General features: G+C 38.1%; 1 protein-coding gene across 3 annotated transcripts; it reads left to right on the forward strand.

Moving 5' to 3' along the window:
• The first annotated feature begins 1713 nt into the window (after positions 1-1713).
• LOC134198409 (uncharacterized) lies at positions 1714-8531 on the forward strand. 3 transcript variants are annotated; one of them, XM_062667800.1, is made up of 15 exons: positions 1714-1791; positions 1986-2054; positions 3585-3758; positions 3813-4046; positions 4245-4418; positions 4468-4680; positions 4740-4919; positions 4975-5208; positions 5260-5439; positions 5503-5661; positions 5715-5885; positions 5944-6162; positions 6223-6350; positions 6409-6694; positions 7567-8531. In XM_062667800.1, the coding sequence occupies exons 2-15, from the start codon at positions 1988-1990 to the stop codon at positions 8340-8342; spliced, it is 3195 nt and encodes a 1064-aa protein (XP_062523784.1). In that variant the 5' UTR covers positions 1714-1791; positions 1986-1987; the 3' UTR covers positions 8343-8531. The 3 variants fall into 3 exon arrangements, with proteins under 3 accessions (XP_062523784.1, XP_062523785.1, XP_062523786.1); XM_062667801.1 differs by having other exon boundaries at positions 6223-6327; positions 6395-6694; XM_062667802.1 differs by lacking the exon at positions 1986-2054 and having other exon boundaries at positions 1735-1791.
• The last annotated feature ends 4496 nt before the right edge of the window (positions 8532-13027 follow it).

Raw genomic sequence — 13027 nt, forward strand, 5'->3', positions numbered from 1 at the left:
TTATTAAATAAGGATAGAGCTAGCAAAACACAATTTTCTAGATTGCGTACCTCTTAACGCTATTGTTTGTTCGATTGCTTCCGTGCTTGAAGTTCACAGTTAATTAACACATCAGACTCACCTGATGAAGTGTGCATCCTCTTGTCGCTTCTCATTGCTTGTTTTCCACCGGTTAAAACGGCTCCTGAGCAGTGGAACACCGGGAAGTTAAACCACAATAAGCATTTACGCTGTCGCAGTCCTCGGATGGACAATAGAGCCACCTAGCACATCAATGCTATATGTAAAAACCACATGGCTACATCACCGTTTTTCAAAGTTTCAGTATTCTATTTTACACTATGTTAAAACAAAATACATTTACTTGTAATCCAGTAAAGTCAAGTTACTGATAAAGCAAAAAGTGAAACCATGCTAATATATTGTTATAAATTTGAAATACACAATTTTTTTGTGAAACAACAATCAACTTGTAAACAGATTATTTACTACTACGTTTGAAAGCCACATAATTATATATTGTGTAACGAAATGAACAATACTCTGATGATGATTAAACATTAATAGCATCAATGATTTCAAAATTTAATTACAATAACAAAAACAAGTTGCTTGCTTGATTTACTTCAAAACTCTTCTATTCAATTAAATTATCAAATCTTGTTCTATAACCTATCTGCCGGTTTTGAAAAGCTGTGTTGCTGTTAAACAAACTCTAATTATAAATACACAATATTGGACGCCACATGTCATTCGTCGCTTATCGACTCGTTGTTATCATTACAATACAGTTACAGTATGCCTCTAAGTACAAGCGCAGTTAGGAAGACGTGACGGGGACTATGTATTTAATAACGATCGCAAGAATCGAGTGGCCAACTGTTTTCCTAGTCCAAGTTAGTAGGTTTGATATTATATAGCTGACAATCTAATGACTCTTGAAAAACTGTATTATGTTCTTGGTTTTTTAGATTTCGACGACGTCAAACACTTACCAATAGCAAGTTTAATTAAGTACTCATTCTAAAAAAATTACAAAGACTATTTAATTAATTAATCATAAATATTCAATGTAAGACAAAGAAACTATTTTGATTAAGATGCTAGTTAACAATAATTATTTTAATTTAGATAGGCAGAAAGTAGGAATTTTAATATTCATGTAATACTGGGTACACTTGATAACCCATTCAATAATCGAACATGACTAACCATTGAAATTGTATCAAATGAGTTCAAATTTGTATATACAGAACAAAAAACAGGTTTTTCCGTTTTATTCAAATAAATAATATTTGACACAGTCATCAACAAAACATCTCTTGCTACAGGCTATTCGCCTGCTTTAGATAAATGTGTGTCTTCTGGTAAGTGGAGATGGGGGCACTAATATCATATCTCAATCGTCGTTCCATCTGACTCGCTGTCGGTTCTTTCTATATCTAATATTCTCTAAATTACAAACGTAGTAATTCTTAGAAGTGACAATATACTTTTATGCAGAGTCGTAGGCCTGATTGGGCTGCAGTCTTCAGTTTTAGTAGACCTTGCCAATTAGACATTTAACAAGACATTTAACTTTTGATTTTATTGACGCTATTATTAATTGAATATTTCAAAATTTGCAAAATTTTGAAAGCAAACTGTACTCTTGCTGCGACATTGAGACACCATGTGTATCACGTTAGATATCACAGCTTGCATACCCGGATTAGAGAGTGTTGGACTAGTAGACGAACGGTTGACAATCAGGTGATTTAGAGGTGGATTATTAGAACAGAGTTCAACAAGGTAAGCAACGTAAAATATAGTTACACAACATCAATCAAATACCGCCAAGCCTGATCGCATTGTCTTGACATGTCGATTTTAGACACAAACACGTCAGTTTCCTAACCCAGATAGCGTGTCGTGTAGGCTCTACGTAGTCGTGCTATGCTAGAGATTCAAAGTCAAATCTTAATAACATATTTTATATCTTCTAGATATGGATTTGATTTTAGCGTGGGCGGTGCTGTTGCAATATTGCTTCATCACGTCAGCTGCAGAGACAGGTTGATAGAATATACACTAAATTTATGTTAAAACAATCATTTACAAATACTAGGTGCCTACTTCGCTTGCTACAATCCATCTGACAACGGAATGTCGTATATTGGTCCAAAATCAGAGTCAAGAAAAGGCACCAAGTGTTCACCACAGACAAACGGTGAAATCTCTTATTGCAGAAATCTCGACAACTCGTCATCAAGTCCTTGGTGCTTAACAGCTAGCAGTACAAAAGAAATCTGCGATGTAGATTCATGTTATGGTAGTAGTGTGTTTATAATTAAACCTGAAAGTTAGGATTGTAACAATTATATTTTGTATAGGATATTCCATAAATTTAAAAAAAATGTTACAACCCTTTCGTCTCTACCGCACACTAGTCGAGGAAAACCCTTTTCATTAAAACTTACTACAGATGGAAATGTCGGAAAAAATCGAGACATTGCTTTGTTTCTATTATGAAAAACACGATTGCTTGGTGGATGGCAGATTTAGAAAAGGACATTCTCATTAAGAGTGTCGGATTTTACGTTATAGACGTAACACCTGCTGTACGTACAGGAAAGACTTTTGATACTTTCATCATTTGCTTCTTCTCACCTTGAAATCTTGCCGGACATAAATATATCTGACTCTTATAAAACTAATAAGTTTTAGAAGCACTCAGTCTTCAGGTACAACTTATATCTCACGTAGAGGTAACAGAACTGGGGCAGGATGGGCGACCGCTTCTCCAATATCTTTATCTCCACCACAATGACAGAGTAAAAGTTTTCATATAATGACATTTTTCAAACTTTTAAATTCAACTTCTTGTAGAAGCCTATTATCCTAACTTGCGTATGATGCATTTCGTTTATCGTTCAAAGTCCAAATAAAAAGACAAGAAAAACCTTCTACTAGCAAGTTTTGCCTAGGAGATATCGTTACGTTATCCCATCGCTTTGGGTACTACCTAGATGAAAGATATCACAGAGGCGTAGGCATATAACCAATGCAGAGTGGGAGGGACAGTCTAGTTGTTCCTCGTTTTCTTACACCTGTAGCTGATATGACCTATATTATATGTAGTAACCATTTTCAGCTGATTGGCGTCATTGGCCACATGGCCCTCAGAGTTTCTGTGTCTCACCTCACATGCCTGCAACAGTTTATCGTTGCGGATCAAAAGCAGTAGACAAGCAAAGAGCTGCTCCTCGAGCGAATATTGCGTAGGAAATATCATTACTTTCTCGCCTCTTCCCGGGTACTACCTACAAGGTAGATCTCACCTCGCATGCCTGCAACAGAAATCGATCTATGAAAGCAGGAGCAACTGGAATGTCAGCCAACCACCGCAGGCTTTAGGTATAATGGATGCGTTCAAGTTGTTTCTTGTATTGAATAAAGGATTGCAGGAGTTGGGTATTATCATCAATACCGTTATCATAATTCAAGATTTCTTGCTTAGTGATATTTGTAATACAATAATTATAGATTTAGTAACCGTCACAAATGACATTGTAAGCTATATTTCTTACTCTATTGTCTCTTAGCAATCAACTGCAAAAAGCCCCTTGATCCCTTGGATGGGCAATGTTCTGGAAACTCTTATCGGTACCAGGAAGTGGCTCAGTGTACATGCAATGCCGGATACTTCATGATAGGCAGCAGAGAGATAACATGCAACAATAGAGCTCTGTGGTCTCCATCTCCACCACAATGCCAAAGTAAGATTTTCTGATATAAAATCATAAATCTCGAATTCAATGTTCTTTCTTTAGGAGTCTATTGTCCTAACTTGCGGTATGATACAACTCGTTTATCGTTGAGCATCAAAAGAAGTAGACAAGCAAAGAGATGCTCTACGAGAAAATATTGCGTAGGAGATATCATTACTTTCTCGGCTCTTCCCGGGTACTACCTACAAGGTAGATCTTACCTTGCATGCCTGCAGCAGAAATCGACCTATCAAAGCAGGGGCAACTGGAATGTCAGCAAACCACCGCAGGCTTTAGGTATAATGTATGCGTTCAAGTTGTTTCTTGTATTGAATAACAGACTTCAGAAAGGATCTTGGTATTATCATCAATACCGTCATCATAATTCAAGACTTTCTTGCTTACAGTGATATTTGCGAAACACTAATTATAGATTTCAGTAACTGTCATACAAATGACATTGTAAGATATGGTTCTTTCTCTATTGTCTCTTAGCGTTCAACTGCAGAAAACCCATTGATCCAATCAATGGACGATGTTCAGGAAACTCCTATCGCTATCAGGGAGTTGCTCGGTGTAGATGTGATGTTGGATACTACGTACAAGGCCGAAGAGATATAACATGCAACGCTAGAGCAAACTGGTCTCCACCTCCACCAACATGCAAAAGTAAGTTTCTCTAATCTAATTATTATTTTGAAACTCGATTTTTTTCTAGGGATCTATTGCCCGGAACTGACGTATAATACACCTCGTTTATGGACAAAAGTGAAAAGCTGTTCTGCGGGAAGGTTTTGCGTGGGCGATATGGTTACGTTCGTGCCTCGTCCTGGTTACTACATGAAAGGTAGCTTTCACCTCAAATGCTTGTCACAGACATCAATCTACGAAAAGACAGGCAACTGGAATTCCAGCCAACCACAAACATTTGGTATACACACTTTACTGGTTGGTAATAGAAAATTGTTTTATGTTATTTGTGTTGATCAGAAAAGACGTGCCCTCCTGTGCCCTCAAAGATCAACAACAGATCTGTTCATGGCAAGAAGTCTACAGTTCATTCAACAGTCACATTTACATGCTCAGATGGCTACGAGTTAATAGATGGCGATTCTAGAATATTTTGTATGTCGACTGGACAGTGGAGTGGAAAACAACCAAGGTGTCAACGTGAGTTTTTCTACACTGACATTGGTCGAATTCCTTCTTAACTGTTTCTCACTAGACGTTTGCGCTAAGCTCGAGACACAAATCGGAACTGCTCAACATTGCGTCGTTCGAAACGAAAGGGCAGAAATAGTTTGCCTAGAAGCATCTCAATGCCCGTCAGATTTCACTCCGGTGTGCTCTAGTGATGCAGAAACTCACAACAACGTATGTCTTATGAAAATTGCCGGCTGCAAAAAGTACGGTGCTAGAGACACAACGACGGCTGTAGCTAAAGGACAATGTCGTTATGGTACAAAATATCTGGCAAATGTTTACCCTTTCATATCTTAATATTAATTAGGTGGAGTTTGTACTGAATCTCAACCGAGATCTCCTCCTGGAAATGAGTGTAGAGCCACTGCTTATCGATATTATTACAATACTGCAACATCAGAGTGCGAAAGGTATGCTCACGGACTGTGCTACAAAGGACACAACAGTTTCTTTACATTGGACGATTGCAAAGACCTTTGCGTCAAAGGTAGGATCAATTTAATGTTATCCGTCCGCCATATATACGATTGGTAACCGTTATTGCATGCAGCTAATCCTTGCTTATCTGCAATGGATCCTGGCTTGTGCAAATTCCGTCAGCTACGTTATTATTACAACGTGACAGAAGAAAAGTGCAAGGAATTCTACTATTCAGGCTGTTTTGGAAACGAAAACAATTTTGTGACAAAGTCGGCATGCGAAGCTAAATGTAGACACTACAGTAACTTAAGTGTCAATCACTAACGCGCAAAGATTTTTCAGGCAACAGCGTTCGCGCCACTCATGTAAACGGAAAAATTGTTGTTGGCAATTTCTATTATCCAAATTTTGTGCTGTACTTGTGTGATTACGGATACCAAATACTTTCCGACAACAGGACTAGAAAAGGTAACGAAACAGGAAAAAGAACAGGCATTGCGCCCTTGCGCAGAGGTATTCAATCACGTAGAGATCTGTCTGATATCAACAACTGCAATGGTTTTGTTGTCAGGTGTTTGTGAAGTCGCAAGTATTAATTGTTCTAATGCTGAGATTTGTGCAGTGGATGGCGACGGCAGTGCAACGTGTACATGCAAATCTCGGTCTGCTTGTCCATTGGACGTCAGACCTGTCTGCGGTTCTGATGGGCGAACCTATCTAAACGCATGTTTACTGGAAGTGGAGTCAGGCCTGTTTGGATTACTAAGCCCGATTAGTCGTGGAGCGTGTGGTAAATTGCAATACTGCAGAATAAATATATAACCGACAAAACATTTCATTACAACTTTAGTGTTCTCCTGTCATGTCTGCCATTCCAATGCTGATTGTGTTGAAAATACCAACTGCAGATGCAAACCTCGTTTCGTCGGAGACGGGAGGGAATGTTGTTTTGAAGGTCTACTTTTACTCAATATCTTGGTAATGTGTCTGAAACTTAGCAGTATAATCGTAACTTATTCTAGAATTGACCAACCAGGTGGCGTTACTTGGATCTGCAGCATGGTTCGATTGCCAAGAATCGTGCCATCTTCCGTTTAGTTCTACTCAATGGTACTTGAATGGTCAACTTCTACACCACTTAGACACTAAATCTAGATTTGTGGTTTCAATAAATGGACGAGGACTTTCCATTGTAAAACTGAAATTAGAAGACGCTGGTCAGTATACATGCAAGGTAACCAACAACGGGATGACTTACGAACGACATGGATATCTGGATGTCATTGATCTAACCAAGCAATTTTCGGCAATTTCTCAATGTTGTAAGAAGTATTTGTAAGAAGCATCCAAAAATAATTATTTACTATTTTAATAGCCAAAAGGTAAAGATTAAAAAAGCAAACTGAGTTAGACAGCTCTAACACGTTTCTTAAATTGTTGATATCAAAAAAATTGTAGTTGGAAAACGCCTAAGAGAAAGTCAGCAAAATTATCTTTGTGGTTTACAATAAAATTGGAATAATCAAATGTCGTATTAAATTAAATTTTCTAAATAGTGCAATAAGAATTCGTAAATAATATTATCGTAATAGAATTATTTAAGATACCGAAGAAGATTTAAACTTTAGTAAACGCTGTACTATGTTAATTAATTGTTGCAACTCCAGCTTTACACTTAAACGGGTTTCAGCACGTGTTAGTTTCAAGTGCAGAACCACGTCCACGCCTTTTTGCATATACTGATTATTATCGTTACAATAGCATACAACACATGCAGCTTACACATCATGTTTGATCACATGCCTCGCAAGCGCGTAGCCGGCATAGTCCACAAGGGATACGTGCACCTCAAAATTTTGACTTGGGTTTTTGTCCATACGACCTGATTGTGCACGTGTACGTGTGCTATGTACTCTGAACGTTGGAGGTAACTGAAACGTCTGTTTAGACTCCTCATAGGGACCCACCCACCGCACATTCGGGAGTATAGACATTTGCCTAGTTGGTGCACAACGTTGAAGAAGAGTCTGGATAAGCCACAGCATGCGAATACTGCGGGGTTGTGTCTATCAACGATCTTTTACGTTCAACTGAGTAATAGTCGTTATGTTCAGTTTATATATTTTATGATATATCATCTGCAGAGTGTAGCAGACGTGTAGCAATTGTTAAAATATTTCTAACTTGTATGCAGCATCTGATTGTGGGAAAAGCTGCGCAAGAAAGCCATTTGTTGCTGGAGGCGACACGACTAGTCCTGGTGAATTCCCATGGCAAGCAATGCTGTGTTCTCCTCGGTTGGGACAACATTGTGGAGGAGTTCTCATTTCAGAGAGATGTGTGCTAACAGCAGCACATTGCTTAAAGTATTACAGCACTAATAGAAAGACCGTCACAGTTTGCTTGGGCAAACATTGTGGCAATTGCTCCGAATCTGATTCTTTATCCAATTCCGTTTGTTCCAATTCTTCGTCGATAATCATACATCCAAATTTTAATCAAACTTCTTTCGATCATGACATCGCCGTTTTGAAACTTGCTCGTCCAATTAACTGCAACTGTCGAACGATCATGCCAGTGTGTCTACCAGACAAGACAAGAGATTCGTCATACATCCGTGCTCAACAAAACGGCATCGTCACTGGATGGGGTCGTGTCAATTCGACTGTCAGCAGATCTAGATGTTTACGTAAAGGAGATGTCAGGTTAAAATCTCGCCGTCTTTGTCAAATAAAGCATCAAGGTTACCAAATAACTGAGAACATGCTGTGTGCTACTGATTACAACGGTGCCTGTGAAGGAGACAGTGGCGGACCTCTGGTGGTAAAAAACAGAAAGCTTAGAGGTCGCTATGTGTTGGCAGGAGTTGTAAGTTGGGGAATCGGTTGTGGCGATAAGACGAAGTTTGGAGTCTACACAGATGTGATCAGTCATCTTGACTGGATCAAGTCAACTTGTGGCATTAATTGAATATTGCAGTTCATAGAGATTATCTCCATACCAAGGAAAACCAAAAACTTTGATTTTCTTTCTGCTGGTTGCATGTTTGCATTCGACTGTTTAGACGTAGAAATGTTATTGAATTGTCAAAACAAGAATATAGCAATGTATTCGCAAAGCAGACTTACTGGCTCTATAAATTATAAAAATGATGATCTTCCCGAAAATGACTCCATCAAGTATCTGGTAACTTTTTATTAGAACCAATGTATGAATTAGTTTCTTTAGACAATAACAGGATGCTATTAAATGCAGTTTCTACATTTAATTGATCTAACCTCTAGTTTGCATTCATAATCACTTCCCTACCTAATTTTTATTACTATTTTAACACTGCTTACGTACACTAATGGATTAATTGCAATATTGGCGCTTTCGCCAACCTATAATAATATCTACCAAAGCCTTCTTCAAAATTTCATTTTATATTTTTCCAGACATACGTAACCCAAACTAGATGTGACTAGTTGGTATTGCACATGAAACAAACGTACAGTAGCAATAGTCGACCTACCCATTTTTAAATGCAATAAAAGGACTTAATTGAATGGACTAAATCTACCAACAACATTGATTTGTGCAATGTGGTGTGTGGCAAATTGAGACTGGATCTACGAGGCCGCTGTCTGGATCGCGAGCAGTACGCACGATCCCAGTCGGCGTAACACCGACTAACTTACCGTCCGTACTCCAACATAAATTTCACGGTTAGTAGAAAAATTAGAGATAGCAAAACACAGTTTACTAGATTGCGTACCTCTTAACATTATTGTTGGCTCAGATGCTTCCTAGCGTGAAGTTTAGAGTTAACTAATTATCACATCACACTCGCTTGATAAAGTGTGCTTCCTCTTGTTGCTTCTCATTGCTTGTTTTCCACCGAATAAAACGACTCCTCACCTGTTGAACACCAGGAAGGTCAACCAATTTTGAAGCATTTACGCTGCCGCAGTCCTTCAATATACAATATAGCCAAATATATCATCGATGCAATAAGTAAAAACAATATAGTTACATCACAGTTTTTCAAAGTTTTGTATTTTATCGTAACTAAGTTAAAAAAATGTAAATTTTCTAGTAATCAAGTAAAGTAATGTCACTAAAAAGAAAAAGTTAAAACAATGCTGATATATTATCAAATATTTGAAATACACAATTTAACATAAAACAACCATTAACTTGTAAACAGATTATTTACTAACACGTTTGTAAGCCACTTAATTATGTACAGGGTAACGACATGAACAACGCTGTGATGATGAGTAAACATTCATAGCATTGATAATTTCAAATTTTCATAACAATAGCAAAAACTCGTTGCTTGCTTGATTCACTTTTAAAATCTTTTACTCAGTTAATAAAACAGATCTTGTATTACAACCTGTCTGCCTGTCTAGAATGTGTGTTGCTTTTAAAACAAAATCTACTTAGAAACACACATTATTGATGCTACATTTCATTAGTCGCTTTATCGACTCGTTATTATTAACACAATACATTTATAGTAGGCCATGATATATTATAAAAATATTAAAGCCATTAATTTTAACTTGATTATTTTGTTAATATCAATGTAAAACCAAACGGCAAGTGTGTTGTACGTACACGTAGATGAAAGCTGTATGTGAAAGAATTCGCAAGATCTGAAGGCCACAAATGGTCATCCTTTAGCGCGCGTTATGATAGGCCACGCCTATCACTGAATTGACATTCCACACTTCAACTTGTACATTAATTAAGTTGTTGTTGCTGTTTAGGCAGTAGTGTAACTGTCATTTGTCGTGTTTTCTTTCTCTATGATCCTGTGACTGCGAGTGGTGCCGGTCCCGGTTACGTGAGCTCAACCAGGTCGTCGTTGTCGAGACAGCGCTGTTACCATCCTGTCGTCTGGCAGTCGTGTGTCATGTACTTGTAGATGAATGTAGACTAGATGAGCAAGCTATAGTATGCTCAGGCATATCGAGAGAGACTATCAAACGCCATCACGTTGTGATGTTTAAGCTGTCACGAGAATGGACCCTCTCTTGTGCACATTTTTGATTGTGTTGATGCAGACTGTCAGTGGAGACAGGCCTGCTGGTGCAGCCGACTGGGTTTTCTATTGATAGATTTAATAACATGTTTTATAGCGTTGTGGCTGTCTGTATTTTGCGATTTAATTTCGATTATAATTTTACTTGTATAGCAGCATCTGAAGCCTTGGATTCCCTGACTTCTGGCGCGGCTAGGCAAACACGTGTTAAAACACGTGGAAAGAAAGCGCGAGAAAACTGGGTACGATGCTATCATGCAGGTGAGTTTTACTAACGAAAAGTACTGATCATGTATATAGTCTCGATATTTGCGATTCATTTGGGTAAATCTATGGAAAACGCCCACTAACGCGCGCTAGGCTCGACAGATTATTACGAGACCTTACACTTTCAAAGTAATTTAATTAATTAAAATTTATGCGGGCCTCCAGTAATCTTTGACGTATCAGAGTAAAAAATTCTCTGTAACTTTCCTGCAATTCCAACACAACCGTAGGCACTGCAGCAGGTATTGGATAAAGGAGGAAGTCGAAAGGCATGAACAGACTCACTCAAGCAGGTAGTTTTCTACCCGCTCATTGTGCAGGGCCGGATCCAGCAATTTTTGAAAGAGGGGTTCACCTGGTAGCAGTTATTTATAGCATTACTAATTTTCTCTTTTTTAGTAAAATTATATGAAATTATTGAACCAGTCCTATTGGAAAAGAGGGTGTTGCAGCCCCCTGCACCCCCTCTGGATCCGGCCCTGTTTGGAAACTTTAAGATTATATGGTAAACTATCCGTATTCGCCGTCACTAGGAAAACTTCTAACAAATAATCTGCTCCTTCATCGAACTCACATTCCAGCTAGAGCCTAACTCAACAAATTGTGATTTCCTGTTGTAATGTTTCATAGCAATTTGGGTATTCCAGTGGCGTATCTAATTAAAGGGAGTTCTTTGAAGGTTTATTCTACCCAAAATTGGACGTGGTTTATCGTCTAACCGTATATCTGCGAAAAATGCCCCGTGGGAGACTATTTTCGTAGTTCTAAAACACGAGGCACAATTCGTGCATGGGGCATTACTATTTCGCAAGCCTAGACACTGTTGCATTGTTCGTTTGCATGCCATCACACAATGCAAACAAACCACCCAATCTAATCTTACAGCTACTCCCTAGATACTTTCGCTTTACTTGAGTCGTATTCATAGTCTGTTGCACACGTTTAATCTCCATCGTCACTCAGACGTTCTATTTGGGTGTTCATTTCATCACCACCGTACACATTGATAGAAGCGCATGGGTTCTAATACTACACCAGTGGGACACTAATCGAGCTTGAGGTATTAATATTTCGTATAGGCTCACCATTGGGCATTATTTGTGCATGGGCCACTATTCGCAGCCGGACATACGGTAGTCTACTAGGGTGATTTTATATACAAAATTAAACAAACTGAGATGATACATCGCTAGTCAATTAGTGAATTTACGTATATAGACATGTACAGTTGAAGTTGTTTGGGTTACAATAGGAATCTATCTAAAGGAGTTCCCTACTAGTTGATATGAATTGTATCCTGCAATATATGCGGTGGTATATAGACTAATGACTCAGACTACGTATTAGGTAGAGTACGTTGCTAATAGACACAAAAACGTAATAATCAAATTAAAGTTGCAATTGGCAACAATAATTGTATATCTCTTGTATAGACGTATGAGTTGACAAAACTGAATATTTTCAACAAATTAATATTAATTTGAACAATGTCATACTAATTTTAAACATATTTATATTAAGTTCGGACACATTTATATTAATTAAAGCCCTGTCTACGCCGATACTATATTTCCGGATTGAAGGCGAACGTTCGACAATCAGGTGATTTCCAGTGATTTCGAGTGATTTGAAGCTGCATCGCAAGCTGTACAACCGTGTTCGACAAGGTAATCCGAGTCGTGTAGCCTCACACTGTCAAGCAGATATAGAAACGGCATGCACTGTTATCTGCCTCAACCTACTGTTGCGTCGAGTTTTTGAGATCATGAATTTTTAGTTACCTGATGTGTCGTTTCTCGTAACTTATACACACCGTTGACTCTTAGAAAATTTTTTAAAAGAAGCGTTCACGTTTTGTAGAAATGGTGTTGCTTGGTGTGTGGGCGGTGCTTCTGCAGTGTTGGTTTATTAAGTCAGCGGCAGAAACAGGTTTAGTTGATAAACAAAATTGGTATACATAAACTAACCTTTATATTAAATAATATAATGTAGCTGACAACGGGACGTCATACTTTGGTCCAAAATCAACGTTAGTAGATTATAAAGATTATTTAACACTGTATTCCCGAGAATAGTGTCCTATACTCAAATAATGGACCATGGTGAGCTTATATGAAATAGTAATGCCCCAAGGTGAAATAATAATTCGTCATGTTGTATTACTGCCCCACTGGGGTAGTATTCAAACCCAGCTGGTTATACGCATGCCCGTCTATCAATGTCTACGGTTGTGATGAAATGAACACGCAGATGTAGAACCACTGAGTGAAAGTGAAGATTCAAAGTATTCAACTGACCAGGAATGCGACTCCATTGATAGTAAAAAGTATTCAAGGATTAACTGTTAGATTAGATT

The sequence above is a fragment of the Corticium candelabrum genome, chromosome 2, assembly GCF_963422355.1.
Source record: "Corticium candelabrum chromosome 2, ooCorCand1.1, whole genome shotgun sequence".
Lineage (NCBI taxonomy): Eukaryota > Metazoa > Porifera > Homoscleromorpha > Homosclerophorida > Plakinidae > Corticium > Corticium candelabrum.

Bases quoted from the DNA above. Each gene is read 5' to 3' on its own strand.
- LOC134198409 (XM_062667800.1), top strand. From the start codon at position 1,988: ATGGATTTGATTTTAGCGTGGGCGGTGCTGTTGCAATATTGCTTCATC. The intron at 5,440-5,502 runs GTAGGATCAATT...TATTGCATGCAG, and splicing joins CAAAGACCTTTGCGTCAAAG to CTAATCCTTGCTTATCTGCA. The intron at 6,351-6,408 runs GTAATGTGTCTG...TTGACCAACCAG, and splicing joins TACTTTTACTCAATATCTTG to GTGGCGTTACTTGGATCTGC.